At 39.6% G+C, this 19,551-nt stretch overlaps 1 protein-coding gene across 1 annotated transcript; it reads right to left on the bottom strand.

Annotated features, from left to right (window-relative positions):
• Window positions 1-3,297: 3,297 nt before the first annotated feature.
• Window positions 3,298-15,150, bottom strand: NPM1 (nucleophosmin 1). The gene is made up of 11 exons (XM_039329435.1): window positions 14,947-15,150; window positions 13,916-13,995; window positions 13,397-13,516; window positions 9,128-9,221; window positions 8,899-8,996; window positions 8,238-8,308; window positions 7,672-7,723; window positions 6,588-6,686; window positions 4,865-4,984; window positions 4,382-4,456; window positions 3,298-3,607 (listed from the first exon to the last, which is right to left on the bottom strand). Exons 1-11 carry the CDS (start codon window positions 15,002-15,004, stop codon window positions 3,569-3,571), a joined length of 906 nt encoding a protein of 301 aa, XP_039185369.1. The 5' UTR covers window positions 15,005-15,150; the 3' UTR covers window positions 3,298-3,568.
• Window positions 15,151-19,551: the final 4,401 nt, after the last annotated feature.

Genomic DNA, 19,551 nt, shown 5'->3' with positions numbered 1-19,551 from the left:
ACATATAAAGGTAAAGGAGTCCCTGTGGATTTTACACTGCTAGTCATAACTGACTGTAGGAAGCGGTGCTCATTTCCATTTGTAAATGTGAACTAGTGCTGCCCGAAGATATTTCTGCAGTCATGTGGCCAGCATGACATCACACTGCAGTGCGGAATATGCAGTGAAACATAGAGCACTGTTATCTTCCCACCAAAGTGGTATCTATTTATCTAATCACATATCCAAAACAAAAATGTGCTAACAACTGTGACCCCTTGCTTTAATTAGGATAACAATTTGGTATGGACAATTTGTTTTTCTTCCAGACCATACCAATCTGGTTGCTCTAGGAATGCTTCTTACTTTTTTTCCCCCCCAAGACATTTCAAGCCTACATCCAACCGTGCCCTGAGCTACATTCACTTTTCAACATTTAATTTTTCGATCAATATTGCACTCACAAGGGTTGTTTACTTCTCCATTGCTATTTAGTTGTTTAACCATGCAATGGTATGTGGGAATGACTTTGGAAGACCAGACAAAGAGATGCTGCCTAGGGAAGCCTATAAGAGACAGCATAGTCTCGAGCTGTATAGTGGACATGAAAGACTAGCCTGAAGCTGCCATACCTAAAATGAAGCAGGCACGTAAACAGGGTAGACAAAAACCAAGAATCTGAAAGACCTTTTTGGGAGAAAGATAAGGGAGATAGATAAGAAGGAACTAAGTCATTAAGAAAACAAAGAAAAAATGCCTCCTAAACTAGACAAAAGTTGGGCCTAAGACATAGAAAATCCCTCCCCAAATCCCATCCACAGCTACCAGACTTGAAAATCAACAAAGCAATAGTAGCTGCCAGACTTGAGGATCAATAAAGTAAGGACTTTGGGGAATAAGAGGGGCCCTGAAGCCCACTCACATTTTGAGTCTTTGGATCCAGACTTGGTGGCTTCCGTCCCTCTGCCTAGTGCCTACTAGCTGGGGATCCAGTGGCATAGAAGCTTAATGATACTGGAACTGCCGGCCAGAAATGGTCTGTACTCTGGCAGCTTGAGCCCGGCTCTGTGAGATGCAATGAGCACCTGTCGCTCAATCCCTAGCTCCTGCCCATGCAGCAGTTTGAAAACATGCAGTGTTGCAAGTAGATAAATGGGTACTACTTTAGTGGAAAAAGCCTAGCTGTGTTTGTGTGCAGAGTAGCTGACTCTGGCCTAGACCCAAGGCATTGTGACATGAGCCGGGGTGAGCCGAGGCCAGAGTCCCGGAAGAGCCATCAACCTAAGCACCACTAGTCAGCTGGTGTAAAGCTGGTTCACCCTCTGTGGTGCACTAAGGATAGGCAAGTAATAGAATGAACTAGAGTTCTAGGCTGTCAGGATTGTATTGTGTCCAGCATATGTAGATTTCCTTAACATATGCTAAATAATAGTACCTACTAGCCTAGTTGAGGTGGATGTGGATGAGTATGTGTGTGCATGTGAGAAAGAGCAAATATAAATTATAACCAGCAAAGTTTTGCTGTTATTTTAAATTTACTGGGTCTCCATGCATCTAAAGAACTGGTGGCGCCTCAGTGTTCAGTTGAAAGTGATTTGAGTGTGGCTGTTGACCTATACTGTGAATATGGGATCTTTGGTGCCTCAGAGCAAATGCATTACCTAAAAGGATAGGGTTCCACCAGTATAAAAAGTAGAATATTATTCCAATAGTTTTATCAAAAGCATTCCAGGACAGGGGTTATATTGATATCCCTTTTGCTTTCTATTATCTAATAAATCCAACATAAAATGTGTGGCCTTGATTTGGTCCAGACTCTTTTGCAGTTCTTGAGCAAGAGGCACGGTGATAACTATGGTTTGTATATGTAGAACATGGTTTGTATATGTAGAACAAAGAAAATAAAAGCTCTTTGTTGCATCAATCTTGTTTGGCTTCTTTAAGCATTTTTCTCATAAGCCAATGAAACAGCTGTGACACAAACTTATGAAGTAGAGCTATGCAAAACATTTAACACGCCCTTCAGTACTGAGATGGTTGCAAACCTTAAATCACACATTCATTGCCTATACACGGACCTGAAACACAAGCTCCAGCACTTTTATCCTTATTATTCAGGCGTACAAGATTGTTTGGTGCACTGCAAGTTCCTGGTTCCCATCGCTCCCCCAACTACCATCTTATAAGGCAAGCTGGTTTCAGACTGACTAGCTCCGTCCCCCAGAATTTCTAAGGATGAAGTAGCAAGAGAAAGTTGGCACTGCATGGGCTGAGGCTGGATTAGGAGCTTGCTGGGCGGGCACAGCTGAGGGTCCTATTAGGTCAGTGGTGGCAAACCTATGGCACGGGTGCCAGAGGCAGCACTCAGAGCCCTCTCTGTGGGCATGCGAGCCGTCGCCCCAGTCCTAGGCCTTCAGCTGGGTTTTATAAAACCTTTTCACTTTAGGCCTCCGCCGCCGTGTGCAAAAAAAAGGTTCAGTCAATTTCAACTTCTCGCAGGGAAAAAAAAAGATTTTGCAAAGTTGAAATTGATTGAACTTTTTAGTCTGTCTGCCATTACCACCGCAGCCACGCCCACCCAGTGGCCACACCCACCGGGCACTTGACAATGCATAAGTGGGTTTTGGGTTGCAGTTTGGGCAGTCTCTAAAAGATTCGCCATCACTGTTATTAGGTGAACACAGAAAGATCAGCAACCAAGCCAGTACAGTTGTGATGGGGGGAAGAAGAAACGGTCTTTATCTTTTTGGCCCTAATGGCTCCTCTGGATTTGTCTCAGACCAAACCAGGAAAACTTAAAATGATCCAGATTTCATCTTCCGAAGATAATTATTTGCCTAGAATGTTTCAACCAATGTCCAAGGAACATTCATTCATTTTTATGCACTGAACAAAGCATGTTTACACCAAGACTCCCTCTGAGGGAGATGGATAGTTCAAAAATGTGAAAACTAAATATTCTGTTTTATGCACGTCCCTAATGTGAGGCCAGACAGAACTGACTGTAGGGCAAACCAAAGGGGAAAAAATGCATGCAAGTGACATCCAAAAGATTAAAAAAAGTAGCTCAGATCAGTGGTGTAGGAACACAATCTAACTTAATATGTGTTGTGTGCACTGCCATAATTTGCAAAAAAAAAAATTATACATTCTGAAAAGCATTACTATCTGAATGGGTTGCTGGAAAAGTGAGCATCTGCAAGAAACTGCAGAGCATACACAGGTCCTTGGGCAAATGTAAGTGATCCAGTTTGTGTGACTGTGGGGCAATTCTTACAGGATTGTTCTCTTCCCATAACAAAGCAGCAGCAAAAAGACTTAAAATACTAAATTTTTATTTTCACATTTACATTTAGACTTCCCCTTCCCTGATCACCACTACTATGCATTATCAAAATGTTCCATACATATTTTAAATGAAAAGGATGGAATCTTGGTATTAAAAAACTGAACAGGCATTGTGGACCATACATTCTTGCCAAAATAATATGGACGATATTAATCAGACTCTGGAGAGAAAGCTTCAGTCAGGTATTAATGGTTAAACACATAGGATCATCATTTAAAAAGGAACCATTTGACTTCTTGCTTACAAAGACTGCCTCCACTGCCAGAGCTCTTGAATCACCTAGAAATACAACAAGGAAGTTAGCTTTACCTAAGTCATATGCTGTATTTGTAACCTTACAACATCATAAAATTTGTGAATAAACAAATTATTTAATGGATATAATGCCTCCAAAAATATTTATGGGTACGGAATACAACAGTTCCAGGTTTAAAATAAGATGCACATGCAGGAATTTCAGGTGTACCAAATTTAAAAACATTTACTAAATGCCCCACTCAGATCACAATGATTAAAATTATTCAATGTATTTTCCCATTTACATTTTACAAAGCATAGTAAAGGCCCTTTTAAGCAACCACAATTTTATTCTTCATCACAAATTCTCTTAACAGGACTGAATTGCTGGGGGAAAGGAAAACATTCTTTCAGAAATTTGGATCAGAAAATTTAAGATTTACAGCTCTAACCCAACCAATTTGTTCCTGACACTAATATCACCACTATGTTTTCTCACATGCTGTTTGACGTTGGGGGGGGGGGGGGGAGCTTAAAGCTACAAAATAGTTTTGATCTAGAAATAGGAACTAAAGGACAGGCAAATACATCAGGCAATGCTCAATGCAAAAGCATTTTATTTGGTCAAAAATGGCATCGAAGCACCTTATTGTTAGTGAAAGGGCTCAATGGCCACCCGTTGAACACAGAAAAATGTTAACATTCTCCATAATCACCATCAGAAAAACATCCAATTCTGGTTTTTCTTGTAATGACTGGAAGAAATAACACAATTCTGTTAATTTAAGTGATTTTATCAAGACATAATTCCATTACCTTCGGGTCTTCTGCCTTGTAACAACTCTTAATATAATTTGCAAACTTGGCTTCTAACTTAGGAAGATTACTTCCCTATTGAGAGAAACAGACAAATACAACATTAAAACAATGAACTACAAAATCTATAGTTCACGCTACAAATAAGTTAATTTAAGATAGAACTGATTCACATGAAATGCCCTAGAGAAATCTTGGAATTGTCAACAAAGACACATAAAATTGCAATTCACATGGTAAAATACATTAAATGGAGACTGTGAGTAAAAATTACAATTGGCAGGAGGGAAAATCTAATTCTTCCACCAAACAACAATTAATGCTACGTGCCTTGAAGAACGCACAAAGGAAAAACTATAAAAATACAAAAACTAAAAGCATAAGACTTGTATGTTCACCACTTGAAAAACCAAGTTTTTTACATTAAAACACACACATATTCTTTATCTCAGTGGCCACAGCTATCCAGTGTAATAAAATTACCTTTTCCATAATTGTCTGCATTTTTGCTTTTATCTCCTCTATAGAGAATTGTTTTGGTGATTTTACAGGCTTTGGTGATTTGGGAGTCACTGGTGCCTTTTCTTTTGGGGATTCTTGTACCTGAAACATACCAACTAGGATTAAAATCCCTCAACAACAGAACAAGAAAAGTGATGATTAACAATAGATAACTATATTCTATTGATGAGATTATGACTGAAGCCCAGGTTCTATTATGGTACCTAAATGTAAACCTCAGGTTATATTAATGAGGAAGGGAAAACCAGGCATATGAAAAATAGGAAGGAAAAAATCTTGATCCACTATGCTATCTGGTCAAATATCAGCGAGCAATGCTTACTTAACTTCAGTAGTTTTACATAATGGAATGTATTTTTTTTAAAGACATTTCAAGTACATACTTCTAACTTTCCAGTAAATGTTTCTTTTATGTCTGTAAACATGTCTTTAAATTTTTTTTAACTTGGCTTTAGTAGATGGATGTAAAAAATTCATCACAAATAATATCCAATACTATTTAGCATTTGTCATTGTCACTTTTTCACTGGTTATTTTATCCACAGTATAGAATATATTGCTTCTTCCACTGACTTCTGCAAGGATGATGGATGATGTGTTCATTCTTTGGGAGCCAAGACTGCAGATGATTGTACAAGGATACAGACACTCAGAACTCTTTGACTTTGCACCTCATTTTACTTTCATTTATTCGAACTTCTGTGCTGTTTCAGCCAGTTCATTAATTATCACAATTGGGATTGGCAACTGATGCTAAGCAACATGATGGTTAAGCAAAACACGTGGCCATGCCAGATTTGCATCTCTTCCATTGTCATTTAACCACACTAAACCATCACTAAGCAAAACACCCAGTCATTAAGCAAGACATCACATGACTATGACATGTGATTTTACTGCTAGCTTCTTCACTGACTCTGCTTGTCGGAAACCAGCTACAAAGTATGCAAATGGTGATCATGTGACTTTAGGGATGCTGTGAGAATCAGTCATAGTCTCCTTTTCAGCACCATTATAAGTTTTGAACAGTTGGTAAAACACGGCAGTTATTAAGCAAGGTCTACCTGTACCTCTTCCAATTATTATCTTTTATTTTGTGACAACTGACAGGGAGAGAATCTCTTGAGCATTCTGTTGTTGTTTTTTTAAGATGTTTTCCCTGTGGAGGGATGAGAGGCATTTATCAAATACTAAGTAGTTTACAACTAATAACATTTGTTCTGAAGGGGTATCTTTTTTGCCTCAGAATGAACATTTAGGGCAGCGGTCCCCAACCTTTCTGGCACCATGGACCAATTTTATGGAAGACAATTTTTCCATGGACTGGGCTGGGAGGTGAGGAATGGTTTCATTTGCAACCTAGATCCCACACATGCCAGATAAAGCTTTGCTCATTCGCCTACTGCTTATGCAGCCCAGTACTGGCCCATGGCCGAGGTTCGGGACCCCTGGTTTAGGGTGTAACTTAAAAGTCTCTGCACTATAGATTAATCCCTCAAAGGTTTGCATGAAAAAGCTGTGTAACCATCCACTTGGCAATTCATCAATACATACAAATTATTATTTTAACTCCTATCATATACTAGTATTATAATTCAATCAGATATTAGAAACCTAGATTAGCACAACTTCCAATTTTCCTAATTTATAATAGCCAATGATGAAAATTAATCTATATACTCACTTTCAATTTGGATGTTGTCAACTTTGGTGTTGCCAATTTAGAATCTTTTCCATTCTGTTTTGATTTTGGTGTTTTCTTCACAAAAGAATCTCTGGCAGGCTAAAAGAACAAATGTTAGCAGCCTCATTTTAATATAGACACTCAAGAAAGAGAATAAACCAACTATTATTTACCATGCATTTTGCACTACAACTTACAACAGCCTATGCTATTGTCCATGTTCACTGTTCACAGATCCACCTAGTCATGCTGCCTCCAGAAACATTTATAATTATTTCACTCTGTAATGAACTATTAATTGAACCAAATGCAGGAAAATTTACTTTACATTTCTTAACTCGAAAACATTCTTTTAGAATTTATTCCAGGCACTTCTTTAAACAAAAGCAACCTGAAACAGCTCAGTTGCCATCCTTTTTCACTTTTCAACTTGTAATAGAAATAGGAAGGTGTTTCTGTCTGATCCTTAAAAGAAAATCTTTTAAGACCTGACAAGAGAAACACTTTCCTCTTTCTTCCTTACAATTCAAATTGTTCTTCCAGCCCACATCTTTTTTAACCTCTTTTTGAGTGCAGCCAGGTGCAGTTTTTCTTCACAGAAAGTCAAGCATATAGGAAAAAGATAAAAGAAATATCCCACTGTGCCAGCTGAAATGGTATCAATATTGACTTCCGTAAGTTTGCTGGAATCTATTCAGAGTAGTACCTTACCATTCAGTAAGCAATGTAATGTGGGAAGGCATAAAATAGAAAAAGCAAATGTATTTTCTGGGAAAAGAGGAGACAAAAAAGCTACTCTTAACTGGGTCCACTGGTACAGAGAATAGCAGGGAGAAGACAGGAAAATAATGCTTTGCATATGGACTACAGAATCCCAATTTCGGAGTTAGAAGCAACAAAGTGCATAAAATGTTGAGACTGCAATGATGCAGGCTGTCCACCCAAAATGTTTTTAAAATAAAAAATAAAAATATTCAACACAGGAAACATTCATCTCCTTTGCATCCTTTAAACTCAATCTGTTATGTATATCGTAAGTCTACTTTCATCTCAGAATGAAGCACTTTGAGCAAAAATAACTTACTTTTTTCTGTGGAGTCTTATCTTCATCATCTTCGTCCTCGTCTTCATCATCACTACAATCAAAATTCAGTTCATGTAAATTCCTAAAGCCTATTATCTAATAAATTTGATATTCTGTAACCAATTTTACATTGGATCAAGTAGGGGGTAAGTGAGGGAGCTAAGATACAGCTGTCCCTTTTCTTTGTGTGTATTAAGAGTAGCAACTCTTGATCTCATGGCTTTGCCCACCATCTTGACTTCTTTGACCCCTATCCCAACAGATGGTCCTACTGGAACAAGCTAAAGAAAAACAAATTAATAGGAACAAAAGAATGTAGTATCCTAGTCTAATGGAAGTTTCACAAAAGGCCTAGTTGTGTGACGATTTCCTTAATGTTAAGTACATTAAAAGTTAGACTCTCTGATAAAGTCATACTTCCACCCATTATTTAACCAAAGATAAAATTCAGGTATGTAACAGAGGCACTATTTAAAAAAATTATAGTCTCTAAAATATATACCCAAAACATATTTCCCGCCCAGGCTATTTATTTAAACACAACAGTTTACTGAAATGCAACATACTCTTCTTCTTCATCGTCATCGTCATCATCATCTTCATCGTCATCATCCTTGCCTGCCAGCCTTGCTTTTTTCTTTGAAAGAACAAATGTAATTTAGGGGAACACGCATACCATCTTCAATACTAATTTTATGAATAAAAATAAATTAAAAACTATTCAGGATGTCAATCAAATTACAAAAATCGTTAATCTGTTTCTTTCACATTTCATATTACTAGAAGCACTTGTATTCAGAAAATTCAGTTTTATTCATAAGGTTGATTCGCAAAAAGTATTTTCTTCTACGAACTAAATTTGTGGGTAAATTTACAGCACAGGCATACAGATAATCCTCAACTTACAATAGTTTTTTCACTGCAGCATCTCCATGGTCATGTGATTTACATTCAGATGCTTGACAACTGACTCATGTTTATGATGGTGCAGTGTCCTGGGGTCATGTGATTGCCTTTTACAACTCTGACAATGTCAATTAGGAAGCCAGATTCACTTAACAACCATGTTAATTTAACTGTGGCAAGAAAGGTCATAAAATGGGATAAAATACACTTAATAGATATGTCACTTAACAGAAATTTTGGGCTCAATTATAGTTATGTCAAGGACTACCTGTATTCCTAATATCCTGCAGGTCAAAAAAACACATTCCGTTAGATGCTTACCAAGGGAACTTTAGTTAAAGTCACACCTGCAGGTCTTTTTGCCATATTTTGCTGTAGTTTATCCTCTTCATCTTCAGATTCTGGTTCTTCCTCTAAAGCTATTACAGAAGACAGAGTAAACCAGACAATATTTTCCAACTACAAAGACAAAAGCGTAACTAAATTTACTTTAGCAAACTGAATGGAAGTAACAACCCAAAATTAAAACACAGATTATAAAAGTTCATACCTACAAGGTGTTGTCCACTGACATAAACTGGCCCCAAACCACTTTTCAATCTCAGAATTACTGGAGGTGTAATTTCAAAGCCACCTAATGAAACCTTAAAAGAAAAATAGAAAGTTCTGCTGAAATGGAAAAGAACAAAAACAAAACCGTGACAGGCAGAGACATCATTAACTAGAACTCAAACCAAACCAGGCTGAAAGAGAATGCTATTGTTTTCAAATAAAGCTAAAGACTGCAATCCAAAAAGGGATCCTTTGCTCAAAGATTAAGCTAGCTAACTAGGGAAAGACAAAAAGGGATATTTTTCCCAAAAAACGGAAAGAAATGTAAAACACACTAACTCCGGATACTTGCCCTTGAGGGTGCCGAGACCCAAAATGCAGCTACCTACTATTAGGCACCCTAGCCAGTTCAGAGAATAACGTATGTATTTCATGAGCTACCAGTAAGGTTCTGGGCAAAATTCAAGGTGCTGGGGATTACTTACTCCACAGATTTGTTCCTTTGATATTGTTTTCTCCAGGTTGCATCTTCCCACCCTATATGGCCTAGCAGGGAAGGGTGCTCTAGGGGCTCTCCTATCTAATTACCAGAAGGTTGAAATCCAGAGAATGGTATTCTTGGTATCAGCATCCTTACTTTAGAATATGATACCTGGTCCCCAAGCTTTTGTTCCTTAGGCTGCATGTATTACCTAACAGTTTCATTTTAAATACAAAAATGTACTCAAAAATATCTGTATTGCACTATTCAAACCAAGTACATTGGAAAAAAAAATAACACAAACTGGAGTAAAACAAGTTTGCCATAAAAGATCCTTTCAAGTCAAATTACAGGGTTGTAAAAATGTGAGGTGTGTTTTTTTTTTCCAAACAGTTTCAAGCTTTTTCCAAACCTGGCTCTTTCACCCAGTACTGACAGAACAGGAAAATGCAGAACAGCAGTCATTTAAGTGTATAGTCATACTAAACTACTCAAATGCCACAACTCAATCAAAACCTATGAATAGCGCCCATAATTGTTTGCCTTTCAATAACTAGAACTCAAGGGGATATAGAGAACCAATTATCAATCACTTCCAATTCATGACATGAAGGACCTAATTTTGCTAGACTTTTAGTACCTTAAACGCAAATATATATTTCTGCCCAGTTCTTTGTATATTTATGTAAGTCTTCCCAATCATATTTTGTGAACTGCAAAGCATATGTTGCTTTAATTGAGCTTGATATGGATAGTGCTTACATCTTGAGGATTCAAACTCTATGCTTAGTATCAATACTACACTGCCTTCATTTGCTGAGCACTGGTGGTAGAGCTTGCCAGATATGTAACTCTGCTATGTACTTGTTCATTAGATAAAAAAGATACTCATCAATATTTATTGGCATGAGAAGAATCTGACTTTGTTTACCGGCTCTGCTGAAGAAAATAATTTTAAAGCTATAGCTTCTATAGTTAGTTATTCCTGCTTAAAAACAGCATTTGAATTACTTTCCTTACAGGACTTACCAAGGATGAATTAAAACCTGTGTCTTCCTGTTGCTTGCCTAACATCAAGCTACCCATTCCGCAAAATATTGGAATCCAATATCCTTAGCAACAGAGATTTGATTGTAACAAAGTAACATTTCCAATGTAAACTAGAAAGAACTGAAATTACTTCTGCATTACTAACTTTGATGCAGGAGTTGTAATCTATTTAGTGTATGGCATCTACAGAGGTTATGCAATCAGTGATGTACCAATGTAAGTTAAATAAAAAATCAGCAAATATATATGTATGTATGTATGTATGCATGCATATATGGCATGTGGACAATACAATATGCAAGATAAAATATTAAGATAAAGCCATAATAAAATTACCATAATACATCATATAGTCACAATGAAAATCGTCTAACTGCTTCTAATGTGATTGAAATGAGATCATCCTAGGTGCCTTGAAATTTCCTGAGATTATTGTATGTATTATTGCATTGCTGGCTCTCAGCCATTCTCCAATGAAAGAGCTCTGCCTTGTTCCAGATTAGCCTGTTCTGATTCTATTCAGGCGACTCCATATTTTTAGGGCAACTGCATTCCTGGGAGTGGTTTTATTGGATATGTGTGGTCTGTTAGGTTATGGTTCTTAAAAGTCACCCATTTTAATGGCCATTCTTTATGTAGATGGTAAGATTGCTGTATGTCATCACAAATTGGTTTCCTAGACTTTAATGGTGAGAGACAGAGAATCTAATATTTTATGTATCAGTATTCCACTCCTGACAGTCTGTTGTCGCCTGAGATCAGGAGGGGCAATGTTAGAAAGAACATGGAGCCATGAGAGCTATGTGGATTTCAGGGTTTGGGATATTCTCATTGTGTCATTAAGGTGAAGATCAATTTTATTGGTATGACTTCTTCTCCACACAGGTATGTAATATTCTAATGATTGTGCCACTATACACAATGTTTTGCTTGTGCTCCCCAGAGTTTCAAGTTGTAGTCTATGAATTATGGCTAAGCTTGGTAGTTGACCAGCCTGACAAAATTTAAAAGATCTTTCTAAAAAAAAAAAAAGGCTAGAATCAGCTCATTAAGACAAAGGCATACAATGCTTAAGAAGATATTCTCCAATGGCAAGCATATCACATATGCATTCCAAGGAGGATCAGGTGAAAAAGATACTAGAGAAATGTGAGGTGCAGCTGAATAAACAAACGAGTAACAATTCTTATGTGGAAAATTCCTGCCTCACAACCTTAAGTCATTAAAACAAAGCCTTAGTGAAGAATTGGGATCATGGAAGAGACTTCTTTAGTTTCTCAGGGAGATGCTCTAACCCAGAGAATGAAAATAGTAAGCATGGTAAAAATTAGGGGAAGGAGTCCCAGTAAGGGTTGTGTTCATATTCTCCTTTAATAAATACCCCATCTTGTTACCAAAGGTTGCAACACTAAGCATTGTAATCACATGTGAAATGTTGAGTCAAAGCAGGTGAAAAATTCTTTTTAACATGTGTTGAAAGTGATTGTCTATTAAGTGAGACCCTTCTCTATTAAAAGGCCAGTTAGTTTTTTTAAAAGAAAAACTGCATTCTCAGCGTTATCAATTTATAGGAATCTAAAAAGCATATTCATTTTCAGAAATAAAATATAAATAAAATAATGTAGCACTCATGGTACAATAAGTGCTTTCTACATCCTTAAAAAATCCGTATCTTTTGAGCACAGACTTTGAATCTGGGAAAAAGTTAAATAGATGCAGGCCTGTAATTACTTGCATAACTTTTGGGGTACATTTCAAGACAGCCTACTATGTACTAACATGAGAGGTTTCCTTCCATCCCCAAGTCTTATTTGTCCTCTTGTTTGTGGAATAGCAGGCACACATAATCCTCCAAACTAGGATAACTGGCAAGGGTGGTTTTATACAGTGAATCCAGTTGATAACGCTAAAGGGAAAGCAAATCAGTTGACATAACCAAAGGAGGAAGGTAAATATCCAACTTCCTTCCTCAATTGAAGCTGTGACCTATATGATCTCAGTGGGAAAAGTGATTGCAGTAACAAACAATCAGATTGGGGAGCAGTTAAACAGTAAGATTAGGAATTTTCTTCTAGGATCCACAAATGCTTTAAAAAATCAGATATTTTAATGGTTTCTGCATTCTATTAGCTGGTTTGTAAACAAAACTGTGAATTTTTATTATGTAAATCAGTGGTTCTCAACCTGTGGGTCGGGACCCCATTTGGGGTCGAATGACCATTTCACGGGGGTCGCCAAACCACACTGTCCGCCATTTTTTCCCTTTTTCCCTAGCTGTCCTACTCCCTCTTATTGATGGCCACACCCACTTGGGGGTCACCACAACATGGGGAACTGTATTATGGGGTCACGGTATTAGAAAGGTTGAGAACCACTGATGTAAATATTTGTATAGCTATTAAAAAATCAATTAAGTACGTACAACGATACTCATATTTTGATATCCAAAGTTCCGATAGTAGTAAGAGTGGAACCAGTGCCAAAAACGGCAATTTACCATGTTTGTAATTCTTGTTACCGTAAATGCTGGCGTATAAGGCGACTTCCGCGAGCGCTGAAATCGGCGCCAAAGACCGAGGTCATCTTATACGCCGTAAATACTGGTAGTTTCCGGTGTATAAGACGATGTTCTAGGAATGCGGCCTGGCGATAAAGACGGGGGTTGTCTTATACGCCGGGTTGCCTTGTACGCCGGCATATACGGTACTCATTTTACTAAACAAGAAATGTTCTTACCGTAGGCTGAACCGACATCTTCAAGGATGCCAGTGTCACTTTTATCTGGTTGCCTTCATAGTCCAATGCTTCTGCTTCAACAACATGCAAGTCATCTTTAGCACCAACTCCTAAACTAACCTGCATTACAAAATACAATGTTTGAGATGTTGATTCCTTTACCTCTCAAGTACCTTCTACAGTAATCACAAGTGGGGAAAAAATGTAGCTTCATTATTTATCCAGAATCAAATATACTGCTCAAAAAAATAAAGGGAACACAAACATATAGGATCCTATACGTTTGTGTTCCCTTTATTTTTTTGAGCAGTATATATCAACTGGGCACATGCTACCATAACTAGCTTGCATATTCAGCAACTAATTGCCGATTATGCACACCTGAAGATACTTTGCACAATTAAGAGCATTTTAAGGAACCACAAAGTATGTCCAAATAGCAGTTATAGTCTGTAAGTGTCAAATATGTCTTATGATTCACAACTGAGAAATTTCTAAGGGGAAAAAAAAACAACCTACTGTTCTTAGAGAAAGTTGATGTTCGTTTTCTTCATCGTTCACCTTAAAGTGGTATGGCTTATCTCCCTTCAGTTCACAGCCTGCAGAAACACGTTGTGACCATTTAATTATTCAAAAGGAAATGCAATTCCATTTCAGACCAAAATACAACACTTATATAATTACATCTACCTCATACAAAAGTGTTTTACAGAAATGTTTCCCCAAGCCTGGGGCCATGGCCACAAATGCCAGAAATGGGGGAATTAATCGTGCGTAATGCCAAGTTATTTAGTACAACCGTTTTGAGAATTTTCAGGTAGCAGCCGTTATTCAGGTAGCAGTTTCTTATTCTGCCTGTAGGCCATAAAAACGACGTTGCCATCTACCGTTTGCAAGATGCATCACGCCCTACCTACGGAAGCACATGGCCACCCATCTTTCTTTCCCTGCCCTGTTCCCAATACAATACTGGCAGCGGCGAGACCATTTCTTGCTATTCCCCAGTCAATCGCTCCTTGGGCCAATTTTTTTTCGGCAGGGTCAAAGCTTTTGTTTCAAACGACCGTATCAGAGGCACGATCGATGCGAGTAAATTCTCCTACTGCGCCACTATCTGGTTTTAATAAACCCTGTACGGATTTGCACAAAAGCTGGGCTCATAAAATGGAATTCAGCCAGCAAACCATGGCTTGGCGTGTCGCATTAACAAAAACCAAATGCATCGTTTAAAAAAATAAAAATGGAAAAGGCGCTGCGATAAAACCGCAGAGAAAAGAGGCCTACGTCGACCACGTGGCGAGGAAAGCAGCAGCAGCAGCACTTCAGGGGGAGGGGTCGGGCCAAAGCGGTGGCCCGCGAAAATTCAGCATTTCTCCCCGGCCCGCACGCCGTTTGCTCCCGGCGAAAGCGGCCGCCTCCGCCCACCAAACCCCGGCCACGTGCGAAGGCCCAGCGAAGCAGCCTTCCCGCCCCGGCCGGCCCTGCCCTGCCGCGGAAGAGGGCGCAGAAGGGAGACGGCGGAGGAAGAGCACTGCCTGCCGATCTATTACCGAAAAGGAAGGTCTGCGGACGCAGGGAGCCCATGTTATCCATATCGCTGTCCTCCATGCTGCTTGCGCGCTTTCAAGCACCGGCCTCGGCTGCCGAAGATTCGAGATAAAAAGGAGGGTGGGGGGGGAAAGACTCGAGGACGATGACTCCAACGCCCCGAACACACCAGCGACCTCTGGGAAAGAACCCGCCGTTTGGCCCCCCCTCCCAACTATATGAAGTCGCAATTCTCGCGAGAGGAGTCGATTACCGTTGGGCGACTCAGCAGCCGCGATTTTACGCTGGGCCGCCTCACCATGTGATCAGAGTGGCTCCACGCGGTTGGAAAGGGAGGGGGGGCTTGGGTACGCCGGGGTGCGCAGGCGCTCTTCGAAGATGAATCGCGATGGTTTGGAATCCGGAATTCTGGGAGGATTCTAGAGCGCCTGTCTTTGCTCCCCTTGCGCGTTAGACCAGAGGTAGGCAACCTTGGCTCTTTTATGACTCGTGGACTTCAACTCCCAGAATTCCTGAGCCATGCTGGGAGTTGAAGTCCACGAGTCATAAAAGAACCAAGGTTGCTGACCCCTTTCTTAGACTATAGAAAGTCTTGTATTCGCGGGCTTAATCTCCATATACAGAAAATTGTGTTTTTTTGTCTTGTATTTCTGGGCTTTGGGTCATAAATACGTCAATCTCAAAACGTTATTTGCATTTCCGGTCTCGCCTTCTTCGTGCCAAGTATTATTTCAGAACAGTCTAGGGCTCTAGGCCAGTACTTTTTAAAGTGTAGTGAGGGAAGTTAGCCCAGAGAAGGAAATATTAAAAAGGGCAGAAAAATATATTTTTCCTCAAAAGGACTTTTTAAAAACAAACCTGGCCCCAAATCTATCTCTCTGCCCCAAGCAAGAGCTAGCCCCATACAAATGCAGATGTAAAACCATCAGAGAATTGAAGCCAGAGCAATCAAGAAGACAAAAGAAAAGATCTGCACACCCCAGTCAAACTCTAGGAGTCATTAGCCCCATCACCTGGGAAGCAGGATATGATAATAGGATTAAACCACAGTAAGGCTATTCCTAACTGGGTTCCCTGGTACGTGCAATAGTGGGAAGAAGGCAGGAAAATATATATGGACTGCAGAATTCCATTTTGGAGTCAAAAGTGACAAGATGTGTTAAACTTCAAGATTGTGACACAGGCTGTCTCATCAATCTCCTGTTATAGATAATGCTGAATCCAACAAAATTCCACAACCCAAACTTAGGCTGCATTCATATAATGTATCAAATGGTCCAATCATCTGTGGCCACCATAAGCCTAACACATATAGTTAGCACGTGGTTCAAAGTTTTATGTAAACTCAAAAAAATCAGGTCAATAGATAAATATATAGTAGAAATACACATTTTATATTTCAGGATGAATGCATTTTGTCCACTTTTTCTACAGGAGAAAAACAGAAGCATGTTTGGGGAAAAGCTTGAATTGATAGATGATGAGGAAAGGGTGATGTGGTTTATCCTCCCCCTTCATTTCTCACTATAATTCTTTTCTCTAGACTCTGTTTTCATCTCATGCTGGAAAATGGTGGTCTGCGGTGTTGTTGCATTATATGAAGAGCAAACTGGACTACTCTGCACTACAGGGTGATTCCTTATCAGAAGTTGAAGACATACAGAAATTGCTATGCAGACCTTCATCCCATAGTTTGGACATACTGAACTAGATCTATGTCAGAGTACTCAGCTCTTCAAGAACAGTTCTCATCTCTCAACCAAGAATCATAAAAAGATAAAAGGTAAATGATGGGGTATGATCTAATGCTTTGTTGAGGTGATGATCTGGATATCATGAAGGGGGAGGCCAGTCCTAGAAGGAGCTCCACAGATTTTGGCTGAGTCCACCTCAGAATAACTCATGCTATCTGACTTTATATCAGGCTCCAATCTTTATTCCAGCATAGAGGAATATTTTCAAGGAATAGCTAGGAAAAACAAAGAGTTCATAAAGCCAGTTTTCTGCAGCTCCAATTTGTAGGCAATATAGAATCCAGAATATCCTTGGAGTGCAGATATAAAACCCTCCTTTTGGATGAAGTAGTAAAGTAGAAAAGGCCCTGCTCCAATGATTTCTCATGAGCAAACTCTTTTAGAGGCATTGGAGAAGCTGAAAATGACAGCAGCAGCCTTACAAAATCTAACAGCATAATGCAGAGGAGCATTGGCTCCACTGAAGGACCAATATATCCAGCAACAGTGCCCCAGCCCTTAGGACCCTCGTCCCAGGCTGATAATTTGACTGCAACCAGCTACTCACAGCCTTGGAACAAATATATGAGAATGAATTGTAGAAGCACTGTGAGTACCTGCTTCTAGGCCAGGCATGTCAAACTCACAGTCTTGGTGGCCCCCTTTTCCAAACCATGTGATGCAGTCTGGTGCTCCATATGCAGAAGTTATGAAGAACCTCAGAATCCATAATGGAGACAATAAAATAGTGGCCTGAAAGAAACGGATCTGGAATGGAAGTGCGACGGCCGTATTAACATTTGAAGAACAGCAGCAATATTGGGCCATCTCTGCCCCCCTAAGAAGCTCTTGGATATGAAAGGACTGCAAATTGTAGGAAAAATGTCACATCCTAGTGTTGGGAGGAACTCCCCCGTTCGGTCCTTCCAGCCGGGATTCCCCTTGACAGTGCGGCGCAGAAGAAATAGATCGTGAAGCCAGCTACCAGAAAGAGGTTTAATTTCGGGGATCAGCGTTGAGTGACAATTCAGCTCGAGTCCCCGGCTAGCTAGATAGAATGATCTTTTAAACAGAGGTTTTATACCTTTTGTGGTTTCCAAATTTGTCATTTTTGATTGGTGAGTTTGAATCTGCCTTTTCTGATTTGTTGGTCAGTGACTATTGTTGGTTAAATTTCCTTGCTAATCCTGCCTGAAAAGTGTTAATTACTTTATTGTTGTGTCCTGATTGTTGCTAACTGGTTCCTCATTGTGTGTGTCAAGTGTTTGCCATTTAGCTTCAGGCTGCTGTTGACCCAGTTTAGTTGGGGTGTTCCTAGGTTATTTCTTAGTTGGGCTGGGGAGGGGGTGTCCAACTCTCATCAATTCCCCCATTTTGGGCTATCACTGGAGTATCAGTGATTAGCCCAACTGGTTCATATATACGGTAGTGGTGATCAATTTGGCACATCATGAGAGATGTTTTCTTGCTCTGTCCTTTGCTTCTGATGGGGGTTGTGCAGACCTTTAGGCATTTTAACCCTAAAGGAATTAATTGGCATAGGCAACAAAGGAGGGCTCCACCTATTATGACTGTGATTATACTACCAATAAGAATTTTCAACCAATGGAAGTCTGGTAACCATGAAAAGAGCCAGGAAAGGTCCCAGGATGACTGGTTGTGCCCAATGTTTTGTGCTAGTTCTCTTAAATGTTGGATGTCACCTTTAGCTTCCAGTCAGGTTTGCATACCCCCCAAAATTCTTCACAGCCATGGTTCTCCTTAGTACATGACCACTGGCTGCCCAGTTTCAAGGGTTGTTTCCTGCCTTAGCTCTTAATTCAGTGCATCCAGGTTTGTAATGCCCAACTGCCAGGCTATTAAATTTTCTTTAAATTGCACATAATGAGTTCTAGGAATCCCAATCTGATCTCAACAGTGCAAAATATTCAGGGCATAAGTTTGGGATTTTTCCTATTGCTTCCTTAGTCAGGGCATATGAATTGTAAATCACCTGAGGGGGCCTAGTTCCCTCCCCCTTGGAATCTGTTGGAAGTTGGTCCCACAAAGCTTTGGTGCAATAGAGCAAAAATCAACCTGGGGGGAACTTTACTAAAGGTAGGTGGAGGGGATAGACTCAAGTGTGATTCTGAATGGTGTCTCTGTGTGTGTGCATGTATGTGCAGCTACTTTTACAAAATAGTCAATACAAACATTTTGGATCAATTTTCCCTCCCACCAGATAGAAGTCCAAGGTGTTCAGTACTTGTTCTGCCACCTATTCCTAAATGCCATCTCTCCATTAATACATTCAACTGCCTTGTTACAATACAAATGGGGCAAGAAAGAAAAGTTTACAATGAGTTTCCACCCTCCCCCCACAGTCTTATTTTCTCTTCTGAGGCTTCACATGGCACCAGGAATCTTTCCTTCTGCAGCTCTCACAGGCATCTGGGGAAATGGTAGGACTTGGGAAGATGTTCAACTTAGACTGCATGGTGGCTTTTTAGTGGATGGCTGGATTCAAAACTCAATTCCATGGCTCAAATGGATGGAGGCAGCATCTGGGTCTGTGTGTTCTGCTTCCAAAGGCTTGGGAGAGGGTTTCAGGGCTGAAAGATACAAGAACAAGGTCTCCCCCCTTTCTGGATGGACTCTCCCAGGAGAGGAAGACAAAAGGTATGGAGAACAAAGGACAGGAAAAGAATTGGAAGGGGGGTAGCTTGCAGGCAGTTTGAAAAGGTCATTAATACTGCAGTTATTAAACATGGACAAATGGGGAACAACAAAATGAAATGTTTCACCTTTGAACTTGACCATTTGCAACATATTATGGACAAGAACTTGCAACTTGAAAGGAAGAGGAGAAAAAAAAATGCTAGGCAGCTTGAGAAT

Source organism: Crotalus tigris, unplaced genomic scaffold (genome assembly GCF_016545835.1).
Source record: "Crotalus tigris isolate CLP2741 ecotype Arizona unplaced genomic scaffold, ASM1654583v1 scf7180000024397.1630199, whole genome shotgun sequence".
Lineage (NCBI taxonomy): Eukaryota > Metazoa > Chordata > Lepidosauria > Squamata > Viperidae > Crotalus > Crotalus tigris.
Note: the sequence above shows the minus strand (reverse complement) of the source record. Positions and strands in the feature narration are given on the sequence as shown.